General features: G+C 36.9%; 1 protein-coding gene across 1 annotated transcript in view; it reads left to right on the forward strand.

The window, feature by feature from the left end:
• CPS1 (carbamoyl-phosphate synthase 1) overlaps nucleotides 1–25858 on the forward strand; it is a 117197-nt gene that overhangs the window by 37928 nt on the left and 53411 nt on the right. Inside the window, exons 11-21 of the mRNA XM_001914709.6 lie at nucleotides 438–515; nucleotides 2067–2165; nucleotides 4290–4385; nucleotides 7630–7819; nucleotides 8779–8936; nucleotides 10453–10581; nucleotides 13372–13516; nucleotides 15022–15232; nucleotides 16595–16793; nucleotides 20668–20844; nucleotides 24210–24328. Coding sequence (XP_001914744.1) covers nucleotides 438–515; nucleotides 2067–2165; nucleotides 4290–4385; nucleotides 7630–7819; nucleotides 8779–8936; nucleotides 10453–10581; nucleotides 13372–13516; nucleotides 15022–15232; nucleotides 16595–16793; nucleotides 20668–20844; nucleotides 24210–24328 — 1601 coding nt within the window. The remainder of the gene's footprint in view (nucleotides 1–437; nucleotides 516–2066; nucleotides 2166–4289; nucleotides 4386–7629; nucleotides 7820–8778; nucleotides 8937–10452; nucleotides 10582–13371; nucleotides 13517–15021; nucleotides 15233–16594; nucleotides 16794–20667; nucleotides 20845–24209; nucleotides 24329–25858) is intronic.

Raw genomic sequence — 25858 nt, forward strand, 5'->3', positions numbered from 1 at the left:
ATTCATTGTCAATGAGCAATTGTTCCAGATCCGTTTGGGCCCAGTCTGTGGGGGTCTCTGGGACTTGCTTAGCACTGAAGTAGTCTTTGTGAAGACCCTTGGAGAAGTAATTTAGGAGCTGGAGATAAGGAGAAGATTTGAGTTTGATTTGAACAGAGCCTAGAGTGGCACCAAAGGCTACAGACCAAATCAGCTGTTTTTCTTAAGGGAGTCACACTCGCTGAGTCTTCGTTGGTGTATTTTCTGTTGTTACCAAAATGGTCTGATAACGTCAGTTCTTATATTCTCCAATTATGTTACTTAACAGTACTGTTACTTTTGAGAATGTTCTTATGCATTTAACTCAGGGTTTAAATTTGAACTTTATTGTCCACTGAATAATGTATAGTCTGGGAATTGTTAGCAAAGGAAATTCTTTCTGTTTCTCACTCCTTTAGGGCATTATGCACGAGAGCAAACCCTTCTTCGGTGTGCAGTTCCACCCAGAGGTCAGCCCAGGGCCAAGAGACACTGAGGTATGCCAGAAGGATGAGGCCTATTAAATACTTACATTCTTTTTTTCAAATCAGAAATGCATTTATGTGAAAACTCAAGAAACCAAAATAATCACCCCAGATCATCTGGATACAGAACATTCTCAAGAAGAGGGCTCTGATAAGACACATTTTGTATTAAAATTTCCCCATGAACATCATGGAGAAACTTTCTATCTTTTTTAAAATTTAAAGTGGGAAAGCCCTTAAGAAACCCAGTGTGATGCTATTTTTATTTAAGTCCTTATTATTCTAATATATTTAGTTCTGAAATTTACAATTATTGTACTATGCAAATGAATTCCCTCTTGCTTTCTTGTTCTCATAACTGAAATGAAATTTTAATCCCCCATCTGTGACTTCACAAAAATCCCTATGGCAACTGCTTGTGTCGGGATGAAGAGAACAAACAGCAGAAGGAAGAAGGCGCGTGGGGGAGGGGAGAGGGCACGCGTGCACGTGCTTATGAGTCAGATGGCTTCAGAAAGGAACCACAGGGACTGCTTGGAGGAGTTTTATTTTTAATTCAAAGAGTTTTGCTTTTTTCTGTGAGCTCTTGATTCAGTGCTAAGGACATCTTTCCAAACAAGAGCTTGCTGTGACCCTCAGTCTGGTGCGATTACTCTCACCCCCATCCTGGGGCCTCCAGGCCTAATGCTGTCAATTCCTCCTTGTCAGCAGATACTCTCAGAAGAGACACTTGGTAAAACGAGGAGGAATATAAGAATTTTCCCTCTGTCAACCCTACTTCCTCATCACTGAATTGCCTTTTCAGATATTTGTATTTTGTTGCTTTAATATTATTAGGAAATAATGGTTCTTAATAGCCAAAAACAGTATAACATTACCAACCCATGATGAAACTCATAAATAAAATTTAGTTACATGCACATATCGCTTAATGCATGCTGAATACTTTTTTAAAATTTAAATTATTTTCCTATATTAGTACTTCAGATTAGGAACATTGAAATTAAGGCATATAATATCCCGTATCACTTAATCCTTTTTTTTGTCCTGCCAAATGGTAGCAAAATGAGTATCTTTTTGAAATTTGTCATGTCTAGTGCAACAACAAGTAAATTCATTGGTAAAACTTAACAATAATCTTTAGAGATATTTTTAGAGCTGATAGAAATTTTTAAAATCCAGTTATTTCTAATTTTAGGATGTATAAATAATATGGTTTCAATTTTTTTTGCATAACTAGAATTTTATTTAGAAGAAGAATAAGATTCATAATTAAGGGGTTGAAAACTTGACATTCTCAGAAGGCATTATTTGAACTGTTCAATTTGAAAAGTTTATTTTGATAGGATTTGAAGTAACCAGTTAGAAGTGTTTATTTGATCTGATTCTTACACTAGTAAATAGTTTTGCCATAGTTGGCAAAAACCAAATATTGCATAGGAATACTATCCTAAAATACTATTAGTTGCTTCTCTGAGGTTCAGATTTAACTGAGTGCACTGTATTTCATGTGGCAGCCTCATGGGTTTTGAAGCTTCTGACCAGCTGGTTATGTCTTTCTAGTACCTGTTTGATTCCTTTTTCTCACTGATAAAGAAGGGGAAAGGTACCACCATTACATCCGTTCTACCGAAGCCGGCGCTGGTCGCGTCTAGAGTTGAGGTCAGTCTTTGTAGCCTTCCTTTTGGTTTATGTATTTTGGATTTTCTCTATCACGTGATGATTTTTTTTAGTGAATTATGTAAACCATTTTAATGTCTATGAAAGATGATTGGTAATATTGTAAACATCCATCATTTTAGCATCTAATTTTTGATCTGTTCTTGATGATGTTCATTACACTTTTCATGTTTTGACTTAAAATCATACCTTTTAAAGTTCACTTCTTCTAGAATATTTGTCATAAAATAATTTAATAAAGAATAGTGTTTAATTTAATTTAGAATTTGATATAGTTCCCATTACTTAATAAACTATAGCCCTATGTAAGCTTGAGATACAGTTCAGACTACAGAATCATTGTAGATGATAGAATTGGTTGTTTAGTGGTTAATACTCAGTGCTCTCACTTCCTCAGTCTGGGTTCATTTCCCGGTCAGGGAACCAAATCACCTTCTGTTGGTTGTCACACTGTGGTGGCTGCGTGTGGCTGTGATGCTGCAAGTTATGCCACTGAGATTTCAAATATGAGCAGGGTCACCCATGGTGGACAGGTTTCAGCAGAGCTTCCAGACTAGACAGACCAGGAAGAAGGACCTGGCCACCTGCTTCTGAAAAAATTGGCCATAAAAACTCTATGAATAGCAGTGGAACATTGTCTGATAGAGCGCCGGAAGGTAAGAGGATGGTGAGAAAAGACCAGGCAGGGTTCTGCTCTGCTGTACACAGGGACTCTAGGAGTCAGAATCGACTTGGTGGCACTAACAACAACAAAGAAGAATTATTATTTAACATCATGAATGGAATAACATCATTTTACCTCTAAAAGCAAATGGATAAGGATTAATGTAGCATAAGCCTTGAATCCTTATTTGTTTGAATGTGTGTGTTACTAGACAAGGTTTCTACCCATTGCTGTCATAGTTAAGCCACACACATACCCATACCTTTATTATATAAGCTTTAGAAGGATATATGTGTTATTTTCAAGTATATATACACATACTTTATGTATAATATGTTTATGTGAAATAAGTTGTTTATGTGAAATGACGTTTACATGAAATGTAAATGTTTATATGAAATGATATGTTTACATCATATCATATGTTTACATGAAATGATGAGTTGAGTTAGATGGACTGTTTCGAGGATTTCCATGATAGCTTCTTTTCCTAAAATGGAGAGATTAAAGGTAATCCATCCACTCAGTGTGGGAGCAAACTGTGGCTTCCTGGTAGCTAAAGAATCCAGGTACCATGTAGTGTTTTTCTCAGTGTTAACACATGTTCTTCAGATGCTTTTCTTTTTATAAACGGTGTGGGAAAAGGCATAATTTGGGATCCCCCAGTGCCTTGCATAGAGTAGGTGCTCAATAACTATTTGTTGAAACAAACCAAGTTTCCCAGGTCATGGTCTGTCTCAGTGACCAAGAATATCTCTCTCTTCTGAAGGTCTTGGCGGTTGTGGCTGGAAAATAAGCAGTATCATTACTTGTTTGAAATAGTACAAACAATTTTGTATGAATTTCCGTTATGTTGCCAAGACATGATCTTCTTCTTATTGTATTTTCTGTAAATATTTCTGGCGCTGAACTGTAAAGGCGAAATGTAAATATGAAGGCATACCATGTCGCCTCACCTCCTGACTTCTGTCTTCATTGGTTAGGGAAAGCCTTGAGGCTCACTTGTATTTATGCTGATCCTTTGTCCAGAGAAAACCTGTGGAATATTTAATTTAGTTAATTAAATTTTAAGGAGATTCTTATCTAAAAATAATATATATGTATTCATATACACATATAGATGTATATATTTACAATGATGTATGAATTTATATATATTTATATAATTATTTTTAGATGTTTATATATGTTTAAATAAAATGTAGACCTCTTCCAAAAACTTTTTACTGAAGAGAAAAAAACTGCACGATCTTTAGAAATTGCTTTGAAATTGGAGATGTTTAACTTGTTAGTCTTTTTACTCATATATTATAGTTTTCTAAACATTGTACTCTAAATCACCACATAAACTCAGACAATATAATTTGTCTTCCCCACTCTTGAAAATGCCTCATGTCTCCATCTTAATAATAAAAGCAATGTCATTTTCTTATTGCTTACAGGTTTCCAAAGTCCTTATCCTGGGATCAGGAGGCCTGTCCATTGGTCAGGCAGGTGAATTTGATTACTCGGGATCACAAGCTGTAAAAGCCATGAAGGTGAGAGAATATGATCTTTGCAAGAATTAATATACTCCCTGTAATGAGTCTAATTAGTACTTTACAATTTAGATTTATGACACTACCTCTTTTCAAAGTCACTATAATTAATTTCCTTAACTGTTCCTTACGCATCTTATATTAAAGAAAGTTTGATCACAGACAAGATTTTTAACTTTCTCAAAGGTTCACACCTGCAAATTAAGAAGGATAGATTGGCCTCCAAAATCATCTATGTTCTCACCTATTTATATTGAAAACATATAAAGCTGCATTTATAGATGTTGCTCATTCCTTTTGAGGTAGTGAGCTTTTAAAATCCACTTGTCTTTTGTGTGAAGGATGGAATTTGGGCATCTTCCCATGTTCTACAGGATGCTTCAGGCATCTCTGTGGTTGACAAGAGAAGATCCAGTTGGGGGAGCAAAGGCAACCACACCTGCTTTAGAAGCTTTAGAAGTTATTACCTGTCACTAGGGGACCAAAGTCCCTGGCCTGTGACTTGGACTGGATGGACCTACCAAGATGGTATGGCTGGATTTTCAAATGGAAAAGAGGATTCGATACCGAAGTTGGGAAGAACTCCCTCCCTGTTTCTTCAAAGTCTCTCGTGATCTCTCCAACCCTTACCCCTTACCTCTCCTTTACCCTCACAGTAAAATAAACCATTAGAAAAATTCCACTGTACATGTAAGGTAGTAAGGTATTTCCATTGAGGAGCTAAATGGCTTCTCTTTGGTGTCTTTATTTCCCTGGCTAGTTCCCATTTATTCCCCATTTTGGTGATAATCAGGCCATCCAGAGGCAATGTGAGCTCTCTGTGGCCTTGCCTCAGGCTTTGCGCTGTAAAACAATTCATCAGAGACCTGGCTGGGTGAAAGAAAGGCATCAGGAGACCAGGACAACAAACACAGAAAACAGTTGGCCAAAATCTTTCTCTTTTTTCTTTTTGCTTTATTCAGTATTCTATATACGAAGATTTTCACCTGACAGATATCTGTTGAAAATAGGTGGAATGCAGCCCCTTCCTCTTCTGCCCATTTGTTTTTATTGAATAGTTCTCTCCATGCATGCATGGGTGCACACGTACGTGCACACGTATTATTTCATGCACATTTTCAAAGTATGCCTTACTTCATTGTATTATGATTCAATTTATTTTTAGATAATTAGTGGAAGTCCAGTGGTTTAGATTGGTTAGAACACAATCTAAAAGTGTTCAAGGTTTAGAATGCGCTTAACTAGCATACAATTTTTTTTTATCTTATTTGGTTGTTTTATATAGAATTAATATTTTCATAACTTGCATTTTTTTTGATGAGGGAGATTGGCCCCTAGCTAACCTCTGTGCCAATCTTCCTCTTTTTGCTTGAGGAAGATTGTCCCTGAGCTCACATCCACGCCCATCTTCCTCTATTTTGTATTGGTTTACCTCCACAGCATGACTTGGTGAGCAGTGCATAGGTCTGTGCCTGGGATCCAAACCCATAAACCCCAGGCTGCTGAAGCAGAGTGTGTGAACTTAACCACTACGCCACTGGACCAGCCTCTACAGCTTCTATTTTTTATGTGCTTTACGTCCATTAGGTGAAGTTGTATATTTTAACTGAAGAATACCAATTATTAGATATAGTATTGTGATTAATTAGGAGGTTAATAGAGATGAATTTATGAGCTAAATATCTAAGAAGAATTAGATTATTTATGTTCTGTAGCCAGAACTACATTAGAAAAAAATAATTTAAAATTTATCAAAACGGCTTGAAATGATTTCTAAGTTTTAAAATGCATGGGCACTCATCACATGCATTTATGGGAACTGTTCCTGTATAATTTGATTTATAAAAGTAGCTATAGTCATTGTACAGCACATTCAGGAAAAAACAAATATGCCTAAATCTGTAGTTATTTATCTATGATAGTGAGATCTATAACTTCTGTTGAGGACGTGTTCTCAGTTTGGACTCTATTTAAATTCCAACTCACATTTTAAATGCATTTGCTTATATGTGTGTATCTGTTCGATATTTTGTTAATCAGACTCTTTTAGAACAGTTCATTAAAATCTTGAGAGATGACTCATATTGAGGAAAGGGCATAGGACTTGAGTCACAAGACTTGGATTTGAGTCCTAATTTTGGCACTAATCAGCTGTACGATCTTTGGAAACCTTATTGAATCTCAATTTCTTCATCTGTAAGGTAGAAATTTCTCTCATAGTCTTGGTATAACAATCATACAGATTAGTGAAAAAGTACATTACCAGTTTTAAGGCACTACTTGAATTTAAAGTAGTGTGAAACACATTTAATTTTTCATTCAGATCCTCCCTCAAGGATATGTAGGGCTTTCAAGGATGATTTCTATACTTTCATCTGATATCTTGCTGACTTTTTAGAAGAGTTCAAAATTGACATGCTAATAGGTAGAATAATAAGCACCATCTGGCCATATTTCATGATAATTATTTTGCTAAGTGTCTAATACACAAAAATGTGCATTTTGCTGGTTTAGAAAGCTATTATCCTTAGTAGCCTACGTGAAGAATTGTTTTGGAGGTCTCTCTAGATGTCAGGAACAAGGTAAGCCCATGGATACGTTCACACACACTCACGTTTATTTTACTTTTTGCCATATGGTCATTTTCTTTCTATGTTATATGTATAAACAGTTGTATAATGCTTTTTGTTAAAGCGCAGACTTGAAAATATTAAAAAAAATGGAAACCAGCAGAAGGCTTTCAGTGCCTCCAGCAAGAAGGGAATACGTTACCCTGCATTTTAAATGTGCACTCAGTGTTGCTCTCTGACAGACATTAGAAAGGAAAGAAGCTTGGATGTTGCCTCTTGTTTCATTTTATATTTTAGTCATTTAAAAGTGTGGGGACTATTTTATTCTTTTAAGGTTCATTGAGCTGTAAAGTTCAGTAGTACTGTGGTGTCTAGTCAAATTCTGTAGAAGTCATCTCCAGCTTTGCTTGATCCCTCCAGAGGCAAGGAATTCAGGGTGAACCTCATGAGGCAGCCAGTTCTTTTTAGATAGTTGTATTTTCAAGCAATTTCTTCTTTCTTCTCACCAAATATTTGTCTCCCTTTACCTCCCATTCACTAATGCTATTACTGATCTCTACAGCCCACAGATTAACTTGAAAGCTTTGTTATCCAATAGTACTCTTCATTCAAATATGGTCATTCTCTTCTTTTGACCATGTATTCAGATTCGGCATATATTTTGTTTCTTTCAGGAAGAAAATGTCAAAACTGTCCTGATGAACCCAAATATTGCATCAGTGCAGACCAATGAGGTGGGAATAAAGCAGGCAGATACTGTCTACTTTCTCCCCATCACCCCTCAGTTTGTCACAGAGGTCATCAAGGCAGAACGGCCAGATGGGTTAATTCTAGGCATGGGTGGCCAGACAGCTTTGAACTGTGGTGAGTTCTTTTAAGTTTAATTTTAGAGTTTTGGCCCATACACTTATGTATAATATTTTTGTTTGACCCCATCTCACAATTGTGCTCTGTGTGTTCATAAAAGCTTCACTCAAATCTGGGAGGAAGCAGTTAGCAAACAGCCACCTGAAAATGTCATATGATGGATATTACTTGTTTATTTCACAGGACAGCTGAGGCACAAAAAGACACCTTTTGCTGTATTGCTCCAGGGCGGCCATGTAGATTTCCTGGGTCTCCCTCCTCCATCCTGGGATCTTGCTTTTCTCTGTTACCACTGAAACTTTGAGAACTATTATGAATGAAAGATGAGAATTCACATTGATTGAGTGCTCTGGGCTCTCATGTGTCTTATGCTGTCTGCAGCGTTTGTCAGTCTTCTCCCGCCCCTTCATGCATCCGCTGAGTCCAATGCTCTGTCTCCTTTAAAACGCTTTGAACCTTTGGCGCTAGATCATGAGTGAGAATCTCGTTAGCTATTTGGGGTAAGCAGTTGGTGATGTAATTGGTATGTCAAATATAAAAGACGTAGACAAAGTTAGATGGCAAGTTGTGGAAACACAGAGAATTGTAATGATTTTTAACAAAGACAGAAAGCCGTATCACTGGAATTATTTAAATGAGAGTCTCGTAGGAATGGACCTTAAAAGGAAAGGATATATACTAAAATCTTAAGGCTCACTGTGATCCTATGATTTTTATTAATGAGGATCATAAAAATCATTTGAAGAAGATGGTAATATAAGTAACATCATATCAGAAAATATTTTGTTTGAATGTCTTCAGAATTTTTATTTCAAATTTTTATCGACCGCCTGTATAACTCCATTGTGGACTGTACTGCTTCTTGGAGTTAATTTTGAGATTTAAAAACAAGTTCTATTAAAGAAGACATAAGAGTTTGAGATTTTAAAAACTGATTATATTTGCTTCTTCTGTAGGAGTGGAACTATTCAAGAGAGGTGTGCTCAAGGAGTATGGCGTGAAAGTCCTGGGGACCTCGGTTGAGTCCATTATGGCCACAGAAGACAGGCAGTTGTTCTCGGACAAACTAAATGAGATTAATGAAAGGATTGCTCCAAGCTTTGCTGTAGAATCAGTAAGGAACCTTTGTTCTGGAGAAATAAGGCCATTATTTGCCTTGCATTGTGGGGAGAATGGTTTGTCATGCCTAAAAATAATACTTAAATTATTATACTTGTGTATGTGTTCTTCCAGAAATGTGTTAGTGCCTCAGAGACATTGTGTATTAATTGCAGCGTTCAATGCTGAAATGTTAGCAATAGGTATTAATATTTTATTTTAAGAAGAGAAGCGTAAGCCCAGAGATAAAGTGGTTTATCAGTGATTGAAATGCTACTGAATCGCAAATCCCTTGAATTAAAATTAAAAACCACACCAACTTGCAATGCCAAAGTCATTTTTACCTTCTTCCTGGGATCTGTCACACATCCTGTATGTGCGAATGACCTGCAAATGGGAAATGACTAGATTTAAATTTTCCTGTTAGAAGGGAATAAACATTTAATAATGAAATTATCTGGAAAAAAGGTCATTGGATCTAATCAATGAGATTTATGACTGAGAAACCTGTGGCTTAGATGTTTAAGGAGGACAGATTATTTCGCATTTCTGCTAATCATTTTCCATCGTATCCTGCGCCTATGGATAGGTGGTTACCAGGCACCAGGAAAAAGTCAGCTTGCTGTATGTCTGTTTTTGCCTCTGACTTTATTCCTGATTTCAGGCATAGTCAGTGGAGTGGCGGTGCTGGAGGCAGTTTATGACGCAGCCGCCCCATTGTAGAAATAGGCAGATCCTTAGGGATAAGGCAAGTACTGCTAGGACAACTGGAAATGGGTTATGGATGTTTCAGAAAAGAATGCTATCAAGTACCTGCCGTGTTGCACAGCTGTCAATCATGAATAATCCCAGGATAGCACTGCTGAATATTTGGAAAGCTTCTGCCATACATTTATTCTTTCGTTGCCAGGTTTAATTATGTCCTTGCTTCCTCACGAGGAGAAGCAGGCATATGGGAAAGGTGTAATTACATTCCCATTGGTAGTGTAATAATATTCCATGACAGAAAAATATAGCCACCATATGTTGTAGTTTGTAAGTTAAAAAAAAAATTCCAGGCTTCCGGGACTACTCTCTGACTACACTTGAAAAATGAAAAATCTTTTTCTATATAGTATTCCTAATGGTTTATTGTAGTAACACCAAGTTAGTTTCAGCAGTGGAAAACTTTGTTTCATTAAGTGATGAAGACTTTTAAACTGAATTTAAAAATTCAATATGACTTGCATTCTCAAATTAATAATGATTATTTCAGCTTTCGCCATCACCTTATTTTTTACACGGCAAAATAAAATTTACCACAAAGGGATAAAAAAAGGCCTTTCCTGTATGTTAAAAAAAGAATCCTAGAATTTTACTTAAAATTTGTAAAACAATGCTTGTTTCTCAGAAGGACATGAGGGAATAATAGAACATTTCCATAGTCCTTCTCCATAAATACACTGATTTATCTGAAGTGCCAGTCTCTCTCGGTATGATCTTTTCTGCTAGTGTGGTCAGCTTTTAACACTCCGAGTCCTCGTTCTTGACAGACTGAGGATGCACTGAAGGCGGCAGACACCATCGGCTACCCTGTGATGATCCGTTCTGCCTATGCCCTGGGTGGGTTAGGCTCAGGCCTCTGTCCTGACAAGGAGACCTTACTGGACCTCAGCACAAAAGTATGTATGTTCACAGCCCAAATTCTTACCAACCAAGAAAACTGACTTGATATGCCTTTTCAACTGAAGAACGTTCTACAGATGAGAAACAGCCTTCTCTCTGCTTATTAAATCACTGTCATGTTCTCTAAAAGCGTTGTCCAAGAGACAACACCTTTGAAAGAGAAATATGGTACGATTATTTACACTGGAACTCAACGTTAACCCAGACAGTCCCGGGTAAACTGATGCTCACTTTACCTAAACATCCATCTTTACTGTACTGTCTATTGATTTCAACGCTAGGAAGTCAATCCAGTTCCGTCTTCCTCTGCTTCAAAATCTGCTCCAAAACACTCATAATGCCAAAATATATTTTAGTGGTTAAAAAAACCCTTGGAATATAATCTCCCATTTCTCCATTATCTTTTGAAATTATATGACATGGATGACAGCCAGTAAGTGAAACAAAACACATGGAGTGGTTTAGCTTTACCTCAGATTTAGTGGTTTAAATATATACAGTATAAACCTTTTAGTAACATAAATGAGTGAGCTCTCCACCAACTGCCACACACACATAAGCAAAAGTGAGATTTGAATGTTTATAATTTATTTTATCTCAAAATCACTTTCCTATAAAGTGTTTTCTTAAGTGTTAAAGGGAAAATCTTGAGAAAATTAAGATGCGCTACAAGAAAATAAATTAGAGATTAACACAGAAAATGTGCTCCATGAAAGTAGAGTTTTGCTTACACTCTATTCCCACAGAATAGAACAGTGCCTGGCGATGCTGGGGCTTGATAATTGTTTATTGAATAAATGAAGGTGTGTGCAGCCGAGAGGCCTGTATAACTTACATGCCCTCAACGAAATGAATCTGAGGGCTATTTTGGGGCATTCTGAGTAAATAGCTCAAGCACAGCTTAGAGCTTTATCATTACTTACTTGTTGGAGTGAAACAAAATGTGGCCCTTGAATTGCTGACATAGGATTTTGAGAACAGATAAATAAAATTAAATATATTTAAATAACTATTTACATAACTATAATGACAACCTCACATGTCAACAACTTGGATTTAATTTTTCTAAAGTTACCAAAACAAACCAGAAAAAGAGAAATATGTCTAATATAAATGTTTCTTGTTTCCACTCTGGACTTCTGAATCATGTATTTAAAGAAAAAACATGTTTATGGAAGTATAAGATTCTTTTTCTTCTAGCATATTAGATGTTCCCAACGTTTTAATATTGGCAATCTCGTTGTTACTGCCAATAGTGACAATATGTACTTATTTTCTACTAAAAATATATTTTTTACAGTATATAAAACCATTCTGAATACTGAATTGTCTAAAAATGTTTACAATGAAGAGAACTTTGGAATGGGATAGTTTTTGATTATTTATATCCCTCTGAAATAATCAATAGCCATCAAATGGTCCTCTTTGTTGAAAAGCCAGCTCTTCCCTTGAGGACAATGACTTGTATCGCTCTATCCTAAGCATCTCTTACTCTCTTGAGATTACGTTTAGCACCGTTAGACTCTGCGTTAACTCCTCCAGGTCCCTAAGCTAATTTTTTTTTGTATAAAATCTAAGACTTCAAAGAAAAAAAAGAAGCTGAGGCAACAGGAGAAGATGATCTTAATTGTCCTTGTGCCCCAATATCCAGTCTACGCCGTTAGAATTCAAAAAGCTTTCCCAACTTCATACCCTTCGTTTCCCAGATTTCTTCGTTTAGTAGGCAATCCTAAAGACAAATTCATCATTATTAAACTGTCCGCACTGGCTGCAGAGTTTCCTAACCGCTTTGAAAACCTCATCATGGGCAGCTGTGGGGACAAATGTGTTATATTTTCAGTTGCACATGCTGGAGCCTGTGATGTTGAACGAGGTTATAAAATTAGCGTTGACACACGTTACAGAAAAACTTCTAGTGAGTTACTATTTCATTACACTGCGTGCTAACAATTTGAAAATATTCAAACTACTTTCCCCAATTGCTTTCTCTTCCTTTCACTGCCATGGCAAGTCAAATATATTATGAGACATAGGGACATTTCTGTTGTGGATTTTCAGCCACTAAAATGTCTTAAGGTCAAAGACTGCCTCTTGTATATTTTGGGTTCAGTAATCTCCCCACTGGTGGGTACTGGTGGGTAAATATGAAATGATAATTATAGTAATTCATATCTGTTTAATCAGGCATACATGATATATGACTCAGAGTATTTAAGCACTTAGGCAGTGATTAACCATAATAATGGTCGCATATGATTCTTCTAATTCCCCAGTTTCGTATGCCGTCTTGGCTAACTGTTTACAACCATCATCATCTCCTTTCTTCTCCTCATCAACATCAACTGGCTTTTATTGTGTGTGTCACTGTACAAAGCACCCTCAGCTATTTTAGAGAAAGCCAGAGTCTTTAGACTTATTTTTCCATATTTATTCACACTTATCACATTTTCTGGTTTCACAGAAGCCTAGCTGCTGAAATAATTTCATTTCTCTTTGCCTGATTGCTCAATTATTTTCTCTTTTTCCTAAATTGGTTTGATTTAATGTCATATCAGCACTTTGAATGGCAAGCCTCAATAATGTAAATCAAGCATATTCACTGTGGGATGCTATTCCTGGCACCTCACTGATTTTCTGACACATCGTGACTTCTGGAGCACAGAGAGGATGGAGACTAGGCTGAGACTTCAGTGCTGACCAGGTTTTAGGCCAGGGAATTTTGCCAAATATCCATGTTTAACATTTTTTAAAGTGCCTTTCCTTATTCTTTTCTCATCTATTTCCAGGCCTTTGCTATGACCAACCAGATTCTGGTGGAGAGGTCAGTGACAGGTTGGAAAGAAATAGAATATGAAGTAGTCCGAGATGCTGATGACAACTGTGTCACCGTCTGTAGTATGGAAAATGTTGATGCCATGGGTGTTCATACAGGTATGCAAAGAATGTTCAAGAATTATAGTAATGACTTCAGTTCATATCTCTGATGGCCCATAGCAGTCTTTATTAAGTTCTTTTCTTTAAATTACTATTCTTAGCCAACAGACTAACGATAAAATTTTACACATATATAGCATTGTACAGTATTGAGAAAATATTCTCATATTTAATCTGATCTTCACAAAAATCCTATGAAGTCAGGCAGGTATTATTATCCTGATTTCATTTGAGGAAGGGTCAAATATAAGCAAAATACTGAAGGTAACATCTATAAGACTTGGTGTTGAGAAGTAAGGAGCTGAGACTGGGGTATTAGTCACTAAGTGAAAGAGAAAATAGCCACAAGTAATAGATATAGATTCTCAGGAAGGGAAACTAATTAGACTAGAGGGCAAAGATGATCACTTAGAATTTAGAAATGCTAAATCTGAGGTGTGGCCAGAACTCGCAAGAAGAGGGTTAAGAATGTGGAACTAGAATTCAGTAAAAAGGGATTGAAATGTAGAAGTTGATACAAAGTCATTGGTATAAAGGAAATAATGGAAACTGGAAGCAAAGACTGAGTGTTCAAGGGCATAGGCATAGAAAGAAAGAGAATAGGGTCAAGGACTGAACCTTGGGAAATGGATTTCCAGGGCAGGAGAAAGAAGAAGGATGAGTGTTGAGGAAAATGAAGGAAGAGTGACAGTTAGGAAGAAAGCCAGGTTAGTATAATACCAACTAGGCCAATCCAAGAAAAAATTTTATCAAAGCTTTGGTTTGAGCTGTGTTAAATGCTATGAAAGGTCAAGAATGGGGATTTAATGTGGCTTTTTGAATGTGCAAGAGGACAGTTTCAATGCAAAGTTGGTTATGTGAGCCATATGGAAGGGAATCGTGTGGCAATGAGTGAGGAGCAGAACTGGTAAACTTTCAAGAAGTTTAGTCATGTAAAGAATGAGAGAGCTGGTTCTCGTGATGGTCTGGCAATGTTGGGAGGGAGGCTACTTCAGCCAGTAGAGATCTGAGCATGTTTGTAGGCAGAAGGGATGGTGACTAAGGACCAGGTGATTGAAGATTCAAGGGACTGTGATTGGAGAGGAGTGAGAAAATGGGAAGAGATGAGACACAGAAAACAGATGGATGAACCAGTCTGGGTGAAGAGGAGATGGTATTTTATAGAAGGAAGAACTTGAGAGAGAGAGAGAATGTGAGATGAAGAGACTGGAAATTAAAGAGGTTAATGTCAATCCAGTAGGTAGATGACTGAAGCCTTGATAGCTGGATGAGCTTGGGAAAGGTTAGAGGGCTTTCTGTAAATAATGCGTCAGAGTACTACAGGCAAAACAAGAATCAGAGGGGATAATACCTGACGTGTCTTACATGCATCACCTTAAGATAATTCTTTTCCCAACGAACCCTGACACTGTTCTGTGTCTTGTATCATGCAAATAGATTAAGTCACTAAAGCTGATTATTTAGATATACTATCTACTAACGAATGCTGCTTGGATGTACAGGTGATTCGGTTGTTGTGGCCCCTGCCCAGACTCTCTCCAATGAAGAGTTTCAGATGTTGAGACGTTCTTCAATCAATGTCGTTCGCCACTTGGGCATTGTGGGTGAATGCAACATTCAATTTGCCCTTCATCCTACCTCAATGGAATACTGCATCATTGAAGTGAATGCCAGACTGTCCCGCAGCTCTGCCCTGGCCTCGAAAGCCACTGGGTAAGACAAGAATGGTCAACCACGGGTGTGCAGATTCTTCGCAGATAGAATTGGAAAATTCTTCGCAGATAGAATTGACAGCCAGTGGAAGACTGTGCTGCATTTACAAACCATAGTCGCCATTCCTGTGTGCTGGCTCCAAATTATTTAGGACCCTAAGGACATGATTATTAATGAGCTTGCTGCCAGATTGTGGCAAACGGTATTGCTAGCTGGCTTTGTTTGCTGGCTAATCATAAACTAATCAAAATCTGGGCGCTCAATGCAGGCTGCGAAAAATCTTCTTCTTAATTGAACTTTACAGATGTTGTTAAAAAGTGCAAATTAATCCTTAATTTTAGTCTTCAACTGGCTTCTTCAGGTGTATAATAAATGGTAGACAAATAATATAGTTCACTTGACCCAAGAATTCAATACACTGTATTTTATTTTAGCAAAACTCCACAAGACCAAACAATGTTGGGTTTCTCTACAGGTGAATGTTGTAAAAAAAAATAAATTTGCTATCTATTTAACAACTGCTAGCAAGCATAACTGGGGGAAAATTAATTAATACCTTTTGTTTCAATTAATATGTTTAGCATATGGCATTTCAATGAACAAAATATTTACCTCTAATGATATTTTAATGTAGCTCCACAGTGCTTCATGAAATGGTGGAAGGTGCGTTGCTCTCAGCAAGAGTAGACGACCCGAGTTTTTATTCTGTTTCTTCTGCTGACTGTGATTTTGGACACATCACTTATGGTCTCTATCAGTTTCCTCATCTTTAGATGAGAGAGTTATACTAAATGACTCCTATGTAATTCTATAGTTCTATGAATTATTTTCTCAAGTACAATTACCAAAACTGACATTCCAGAGGATAGTCAAGTTCCTAGAGTGTTAGTTTTGTAAGGAGCCTAAAGTTCAAAGATAATTTGGAGACAGAACAAGGACCCAAACTTGCAAAGACTACATTTTCTGACCATTACATACCCCATAATACCAGCTAACTCCACTGTCTTCCTAGGTGCAGATATATACATATTATTTCAAAAGAGTATTTTGCAGATTTTTATCTTAGTGGAGGTTATACACAAGTGAGCACTTTATTTATCAGGGAAGCTATTGATTTTGGATTGAAGAGGTGAAGGTTGGGAGTTGTAGCACCACATGTCAGGCACAGAGTGAATTCTTTTGTGATCTGTGTCTCTATATTTTATCATGCCTCATTTTATAAGTGGCTATTCATATAAGGTCTGTTTTATACCTAGATGTGGACTAATACCAAAATTTCAAAGAAAGACCAATTTATATTTTGGGCTCTTTTTAATACTTATTGCTGAAAGAAAAAAAATAAATTTGTCGCCTCCTTCATAGCTACCCATTGGCATTCATTGCTGCAAAGATTGCCCTGGGGATCCCACTTCCAGAAATCAAGAACGTTGTATCAGGGAAGACATCAGCCTGCTTTGAACCTAGCCTGGATTACATGGTGACCAAGATTCCTCGCTGGGATCTTGATCGTTTTCATGGGACATCTAGCCGAATTGGTAGCTCTATGAAAAGTGTAGGAGAGGTAAGTCCTTGGTTTCTACTTGTATTTCATCCTTGTTCTCAGTTCTTTTGTCAAATTCCTGACATCACTGAAAATCCTGTTTGCCTGGATACTGGGTTCTTGATTGGAGGATATATAGGAATTTCATTTCCTCCCTAGCGTTTCAGCAGCTCTTTATTTAACTGTTAACATAAGTCATTTGTTAGTGACCATTTAATGAATTCTAAGAGCTTCTATTCAAAAGGAGAGGCCTTATAAGTGAGTATGTAATATATATACATATATGAAAAAAATACGCATTCATATATATAAATGAATTGTAATGTGTTTTATAACCAAATCAAGAAAATAAAATGATGTAAAAAACAACATGGTTAACCAAAAAGACCACTGAACTGAAGTTAAGAATTCAACTTTAGCCCATTCGTGCAAATTGTGGCTTTAACCTCTGTGAACCTCACTTTCCACACCTGTACAAGAGAGGGCTGGGCTGGAAAATCTGGCATGGCCCTTCCAGCTCTGAAATTCTACGTGGAGAAGAGTACAGTGCAATATTTAGCCGCTATGAAACATTTAGTGCAAATGTCCTAGGCTTTTAGCACCTTTCCGTTTTTCATAATGTTCTATTTGAAATTTGAAATTAAAGTTAGCTTTTCATTATTCCGTCTTCAAAGATGCAGTGCTCCTCTGTGCAGGAACAAAGAAAAGAATTCGGATCCCTGCTTCTAAGGGTCACTCTCTTGCCTCCCTCACCACGGGGTTTATTTCTTTTTGCATCCAGGAGGCTTGGCGTAGTGGAGAGACCGTGAGCCTTGGAACCAGATTGACTTGAGTTTGACTCTTTGTGTTGTCACTTGTTAGCTTGAGACACTTGTGGAAGACAGTGAACCTCAGTTCTCCACCTGAAAAATGGAGATGATAATACTTACCTTGTGGAGTTCTCAGAAGGTTTAGGATTCATATATGTAAACGTTTAGCAATGTCTTTTAAGGTAGATCCATAGCACTCCCAATAAATGTATTCCATCAATATTATCATCATTGTTTATAGGTAGAATTGTTGCATACCAGCAGTATGCATGAATCTCAATCTCTATAGTCCATCTATCTGTCATCTATCTATCTATCCATCTATGTATCTTACTTTATCTCATCTTTATCTCTATATGGCCAGTGTACCTGCTCTGAGTCTCTTTGTCTAGGTATCTAAGCTGGTTAGAGTACAGAGGAAAAAGATATTTATGACATATCTTTCTATATTGACCTTCATTTGTCCCGTGACACAGATTGTAGCCTAAACTCAGACTAGCCATTTCAGAAACGCATGCCACTACTCACAGAAAATATGACTTAAAACCATCACCAATGCAGGGGAAAAGAAAAACAAAAAGATATTTTATGATCAATTTTAATATCAATCAGATTCACACATGAAAGTCAGAATTATTACTATTTTGGTTTCCTTAGTTTCCAAGATATTACTGGAAGGTTTTAAAGTAATGACAGATAAGGAACAACATGACCTATTAAATTAAAATTTCCTACTAGTTGTACAACACCAAGTAGTAGTTTTTCCTCCTTCATAGTCGTTTTAAATATTATTTTTTCTATCATGCTTCAAGGTTCACAATAGAATTAGGACTCAAATGCTACGAAAAGTTTTGTTGATAGTGCTTCTTTCAAATAAAAACCTGTTCTTCAGTTTACATTTCAAAAGAAGTGTCCCTTTTCATAATGTTGACAGTAAAATTTGTAGGCCAAAGAGTATGAGATAATTTTGCAATGTTTTCATTTAGGGCTTACTATCTGAGGGACTTTTGTTGACAGTGAGTATTTAACACCTTACATTTAGTTCAACTCAGGCTAGTAAACGTTTCCTGAGTTCTTACCACATACAAGACACTAGGAGGCTAAAATGGCGAGTACGATGAAGGTAATTGTGACACATTATCTGCAGTTGGTAAGTTCAGAATATATAAACAGAACCAAATGCAATAGGAATTAAGCTGTGGTAAAATTTAAAATACTGTATTTACATATAGGTGCTATGAGAATGTAGTAGAATGGAATCAGGGAAAGCCATGATAGTTATTCCACTAAAAAATGGTGAAATTCTCACCTCATGAATGTGAATTTTAATAATATAAAGTATTAAAAAGCACAAATTTTGAGCAAACACAGTTATGTATTCATTTATTATACATGTATGTTTACTTCTCTTTTAGTGAATGTATTCCGTATACCATCATGCACAGTGTACTTACCCAGCCCCGGTGGTCTAGTGGTTAATATTCGGTGCTTTCACTGCAGAGGCCCAGGTTCATTTCCAGGTCAGGGAAGCACACCACCTGTCAGTGGGGTGTCATACTGTGGTGGCTGCATGTTGCTGTGACGCTGAAAGCTATGCCACCAGGATTTCAAATACCAGCACGGTCACGCATGGTGGGCAGGCTTCAGCAGAGCTTCCAGACTAGACAGACTAGGAAGAAGAATGTGGCCACCCATTTTTGAAAAAATTAGCCACAAAAATCCTATGAATAGCATTGTCTGATGGAGCACCGGAAGGTGAGAAGATGACACAAAAAGACGGGGCAGTGTTCTGCTCTGCTGGACGCAGGGCTGCTGAGAGTTGGATTGACTTGATGGCACTAATGACAACAAAAACAGTGTATTAAAAATAATAAAAAATCATGTTGAGTTACTTATAGAACTAATTACTTTAGGGCCAACTTTTAAATATGTAATACAAATTTTATTAAATATTCTGAGAATATTTTCTTAATTTGATAGTACTATAAAATGTCTTATTTCTGGCAGTCTTTCCCACACCTAGGCTAGCAGGTCTATGAGCATATTTTCTAACTCTTCAAATGCAACTATGCCTCATGAATCGCTCATCTGAGCTGGACTAACATTTTGCTTATCTCTCCTCCTGAGAACTTCCCCTTATTTCTAATTAAATTTGGAGTAGTTTGAAAAGGTTATCTGTTTGGCATTAGTGATGTTTGAATATGTATCTTGTCGCACAATTGAGGTAAAGATTACTAAACTGACATTGATGGAAATTCAGGTCTATTTGAGGAATCACGGAAGTTTACTGAAGGCAGCGTTGTGACTGTTATTATTTTAAATTGGAGACTAAAAATGCATAGCAATCCATAGAAGATTCAAAGACAGTGTGCATCTACTGAAAATAACAGGCAGGCTTCAAGGTCAGTTTAAGTTTAGTTCTGACTCGTAACTTGTCTAAATTAAAAACCACAGGGTTTTTCTAATTGATTAGTGTACAATGAGCTGCAAAGATGGTGGGAAGATGCATTGCATTTGTCATGGGGAATTTAGTCTCCATTTACATTCAAGTTTGAATCTGTCAGAATTTGTTACGATTTGTTATGATTCTCAAGATTCTATTAATATCAGTGCTTAGCTATAAAGAAAGCCAACCAGGCTTGGATACTGACTGATACCTATTTAGAAATAGTTCTGTTTTTGTGTTAAGAGCTGTCTGGTTTCTCTTCATTTGCTTTCTATTCTAAAGAACTTCTGCATGAAAGGGACGATCTTAGTAAGGAAGGGTCCATATACTCTTGGCCACAGACTCCTTGTCTTAATACTCTGATCCAGGGCAGGTCCAGGTGATTTCCTCATCAGTTTCAGCAAACACAGCTAAATTCCCTATGTGGTAACAGCCTGACCTAATGTTAAAGACTCATTTCATCAAAATCATGGAGAAGAGGCGAGAGGATGGAAAAGAACAACAGCTAAATTTGAGTGGTGTTCTTCCGATATGTTTTGTTTCTATATCCGTTTTGAAAAATATTCCGTTATAGTTCTGTTACAAATTAAAAATATATAAGCGCTTTCTTTAACTATGAGTTCTTAAATGTGTGTTGCAGGTCATGGCTATTGGTCGCACCTTTGAGGAGACTTTCCAAAAGGCCTTACGGATGTGTCACCCGTCTATAGATGGTTTTACTTCCCGTCTCCCAATGAACAAGGAATGGCCATCCAGCCTAGATCTCAGAAGAGAGCTGGCAGAGCCATCCAGCACTCGCATCTATGCCATTGCCAAGGTAATTGGAGCAAGGGGCCCAGAGCCACTATTTTTTTTCACAATACAGTCCGCTGGACTTTAAAGTAAAACTGAATTACAAAATGGTCTTGAATTTAGGGGTTTGTGGAAAAATTTTAATGCTCTTCAATAATATTAAACTGGAGACTTCTACAGATTTCATTGGGTTATTCTAGAATGAATGAAAAATTACCCTTTTTTATTTGACTTTAAGCCTGGACTTAAGGACCCATTGCAGTTTTAAAGGATGATCGCATAGATAAAGTGTTCCTCTCTTTTGGCATATATAATATCAACACTCTTAAGTAGATTTGATAATATTGACTTGTCATTTCCTATCACTCTCATTACTTGCTTCTTGAAAATGTGTAAAATTGTAGTTTAGAAAGGAAGATGCATAAAACAGTATCACTTAGTATGTGTTGCCCAAGACTCTAGAATAATCTTTTATTCTTTTTCTGTGTTTAAACAACATATGATAAAGAACTTCTATGATTATGGGCTTTTCTATGTAACTATTTTATTGGTCTTACTTTTAGAACAAACAACCCCCACGTTTCTCACTTCCACCCACTAATTCCCTTTTATGCAAATTAAATGTCATGTTAATCTCCTTTTATGTTTACTAAGCTTAGAGTTTTGAAGCTTTGACTCATCTGATGTTATAAAAGGTGACTTGGGCAGCTGGGATCTGCCTGGTCAGAAATCCCGGAATGGCTTTTTGACATTTAAGGAAGCTTAGGCGTTATCCTCCAACAATATCAAACCATGCTGGAGCCACAAAACCCCACTGACCATTTTGTCTGTGCGTGTGTGCATGTGGGATGAGTTGATGAAAATATGAATTTTATCTGTCTTTGTAATTTAAAAATATGAATTTTATCCATCTTTGTAATTTGAAAATATGAATTTTATTCGTCTTCGTAATTTGCCTTTGTAGCAACAGAAAAATGCTATCAGTGATCTTGAACTCACTGCAACTGTGTCTGTCTATTGAGAGTCTTCCAGAAAAGGGAAGAAGGAGAGGAAATGTTTCCTTCATTGCGTATGATGCGTCCTCTGCTCACCTTTATGGTTTCTAAACGCAGAATATTTAGTTTCCATTTAAATTCTGGGAGATACCAGTGTCTTTTGATGGACGTTTCTCAATGTTGACTTTCAAAGTAACAGAGAGTGGTAGCGGGTGGAGTAAGTAAGGATCAGAGGTTATTCTAGAGAGCCATTTCATCTTCTCTGTTGTTCCTATTCCAGTCTTCTGTTTAAAATGCAATCCACCATGTTTGTGTGTGTGTGTGGTTGTGTATGTGTGTCTCTATATGTACAACATTTTCCCAGACAAAGGCAGTAAATGGATTTTTTCCGTAAGTCTAGTTATCATGTTTGCCATTTTGAGGCAGATGAAAAAGTGAAGTATTTCCAAGTTCCCAGTGAGGTTGTGAAACTCAAGCAAATCTCTCATTCTTCCTTAACTGACTTATAAAGGATGAGAATTCAGGGAAAATGTGTGGAGTTTCTTTCTTGCACAGAGCCCCCTCCACAGGAGCAAGAAGTGCAGGTCTGAGGTGTAAATTATTGTCTGGCAGAGTGCCGGGAGAAGAACTGATTTCTGTTTGTTAGAGGTCACCATTACTGTTCATTTCCACAGCAACCAGGAACTGGGTGATTTTGACAAAGGGTAAGGACTAAGGAAGGCTGAAGGGGAAAAAGACTGAAGGGAGTGTGTAAATCTTTGCTTGCTTTCATGATTCTTGGAAAAGGGCAGCTTGCTCTGAGGTCTGATTTTTGCAGCAGGCTTATTTCAGGATGACTGAATCATCACCTCTTTTGATTTGGGGAGAATATAGGGCATTATTTTTGATTTGGAGAACATTAGAGTAACTTCAAACTTGTTTGGGGTCAATATGAACTTCATTACGGCCGTGTGACAGGGCAGAGCTGCAGTTCTTGAAGACAAAGTCCTAAAACTGGCAGGATCTTGCTTTCTGTGCACAGCCATGGATGTGACTATAGTTGTCCTTCCTAGCAGTGAAATGACTACACGATTCTAGGTCCTCCGTCAGTAGCAGCGTGATTACTGTTTGTGACCGTGTGAAAACTTCCTTTGGTCTGTCAAAAGTGTCACTAACTTAAGGTTCTACCCCCCTCACAGTGTTGATGGCCAACAGCTACTTCTACCTTTAATCACTTGGAAAATCAGAGAATATTCAGTCTGTGGGAACCTGGCTATAATTACAGGGAGAATGAAACAAAAGAAACATAAATAGATTATGAAATGAACATGCCTTTGAGTATTCCCATTGGATGTCATCTTATTCTAGTCAACAGAATTATGAGTTGTGCTATATCTCAGCACCTATAATTATGGTCTCTCTAATACTAGAAATGAGTAAAAGTTTTAAGAAAATTAAGCTCCCTGGGTTGAAATGTAACAAGAGAGTTACTAGTTACATATATTTCTCATTGGGATGTAAAACTATAGTATGCCATTTTAAAATATGTTATTTTGGAATGTTATCTGATTATTATGTTTCTTTGGGTGTAAATATAGATCTAAAAATAGTGAAGAATAAGAGTAGACATCTTTTGAACATGAAGGTTTGGTTTTGAGAGTTTCTCTCTTCTTTCAGTTGCTTTTTCTATTCAGCCTAAACCCATACTTGTAATTTTACTTTTGAGAAATTGGTAAAGTAAGCTTGAGAAAAAGACTGGGCTGCCTTTCGGAACTGGTTATTGCTGCGTTGTTTTGGATTATATTAGGATTCCATAAAATGCCTGTCAGCGCAAAAGTTGTAGTTACTGATTCAAAATAATTTTTTGTTTGAAGTCTGTGAGGAAATAGTCTGGAGAAATAACACCCAGCCAGATTTGATCCATAAATTCTCACTGACTAATTTGTGAATGTGGAATGAAGTGACAAAAATACTCTATTTGCTCAAGGGTAATTATCCAAAATACAAGCCAAATGATCATTATAATGATTCTAGATTTTCTTACCAATTTGGCTTAACTCTTGTTTTAAGAGATTCTGCTTAACTCCAGAGAGATGTACCAAATTGAGGATGTAATTGGTAATACAGTCACATAAAGAGAGGGTGGCTCAGCCTGTTAGGGAGATTTTTCTGAGCACACACCACTCTGAGTAACTGAGGCACCTGCTCTGTATCCCATGGTGGATATGGTTGCCAGTATCTGTAGGTTGATTGAGAGGAACGTCAATGATATGATGCCAGTTTCATGATTTATATCTCAGTCTATGGCCTCAGGCTCTCTGGGGCACATGGAGAGGAGTGGCTGCTGTATGTTTTCAACCAAATAAGACATTTACAAAATGTTTGCCCGAGAAAGTCTCTCTTCTCCTTTTGGCAGGCCTTGGAAGACAACATGTCTCTTGATGAGATTATGAAGCTCACATCCATTGACAAGTGGTTTTTGTATAAGATGCGTGACATTTTAAACATGGAAAAGACACTGAAAGGGCTCAACAGGTAAGCCAGTGTTGCTTTGGTCCACTCCAGATATCTTCTGTGCATTTTTTGAATAGTCTTCCACTTACCCTTAAGCATTTGGCCAAAATTATTCTTCAGTGAGGTAAATAGTGCCAAGGTTGAAAGCAGTAGCCGTAGCCAGAAGAAATGGCAGTTTTTAGATGTTTAACTTTTGAAAGATTTCTGCTACTATTTTGAACTATCCCCTATCCCCGCCTTTGCCATCAAACGTAGTGAGATTTTTATTAGGTATTTTGAATTTATGAGAATCAGTGTACATTTATGAGTTCATGTGCCATTTAATTACCAAACATTACCAAGATTTAAATTTATTAATCAATAATTGAGTAATATTCCTGTTTTCTATACATTGTTTGAATTCTGAAGTCTGTTTTTTTCTTTTAATATCAACCCACATTGATATCAACCTACAGTGCTGTATATCGATGAGCAAATATATTCTTCTTGTATTCTGCTGATATTTTTAACATTGGGACTTCCAGTCCAGCACACAAATCAGCCACATTCAAGTTTCTGTTAGTAAACTCTTTACCTCTCACTAATTTACATTTCTTATCTCCTTCATGGCCAATTATTTTAAAATTTCATTTCATGTTCAGAATGTTCTGATAGTGTCAGTGCTTTAAAATCTACTTTTTTATTTTTTGTAGGAAGACCGTTTGTTGGGGCACCTCAGGTTTATGAAATCGTGGATAGGTTTTAAGCATGTATATTTGATGAGAGGAACATTTTTTACCAGTTTAAGGAATACTGTATAATCTTCTTTAGCTTCTCCTTTTTAAGGAAATACACTACTCTTGGAAAGATGTCTCCCCTACAAGGCTGGGCTTGTGTTTAGAGAGGGAAAATTTTGTTTGTATAAATTGTTCTCAAATGATTTGTGAAAATTAATCACTAAAAATGCTGTTGAGGACAGCTGGGGAAGATCTCAAAGCCCTGATTTCTCAACTGTTTAGCAACTGCAACATACAGTTGGGTTGCTGTGTTTACCTAAACAAGATACACACAAACTGGGAACTAAAAACACTTGCTTTTTGTTGAGAAGATGAGGTTCTTTTTCATCTATTCAACAATTTGCCCACAGCAAATGCTTGGTTTTAAAAACTGGGGATTCCAATATGCCAAAAATGAAACTAGCCCTAGTTGCTTGTAAGCCATCCTTTCTCTTGATCACATAAAATGAACAGTAGATAGCAAAGAAGTTAAGAGTCGAGTGTACACATCCATCTTAGAAATTTACTGACTTGAGGTTTCCTTTCTTGGTTTATGAATTCAGCAGAACTACCATGTTGAATTATAGTCTGTTCCACTGTTTTCAGTTTCACACAACTGATTTCAAGTGCCTATGAAACTGCTCCAATTAGACCACATGAGGGTGCTAGAAACTTACAGTATCCCAATTGTAGCAGTCGAGAGACCTGGGGTGAAATACAGCAGATGTTATTGTGATTTAAATTTCCACTTGTTATACATTCTGATTTTTGGACAAATTCAATGTTTTAATTGAAT

Source organism: Equus caballus, chromosome 6 (genome assembly GCF_041296265.1).
Source record: "Equus caballus isolate H_3958 breed thoroughbred chromosome 6, TB-T2T, whole genome shotgun sequence".
Lineage (NCBI taxonomy): Eukaryota > Metazoa > Chordata > Mammalia > Perissodactyla > Equidae > Equus > Equus caballus.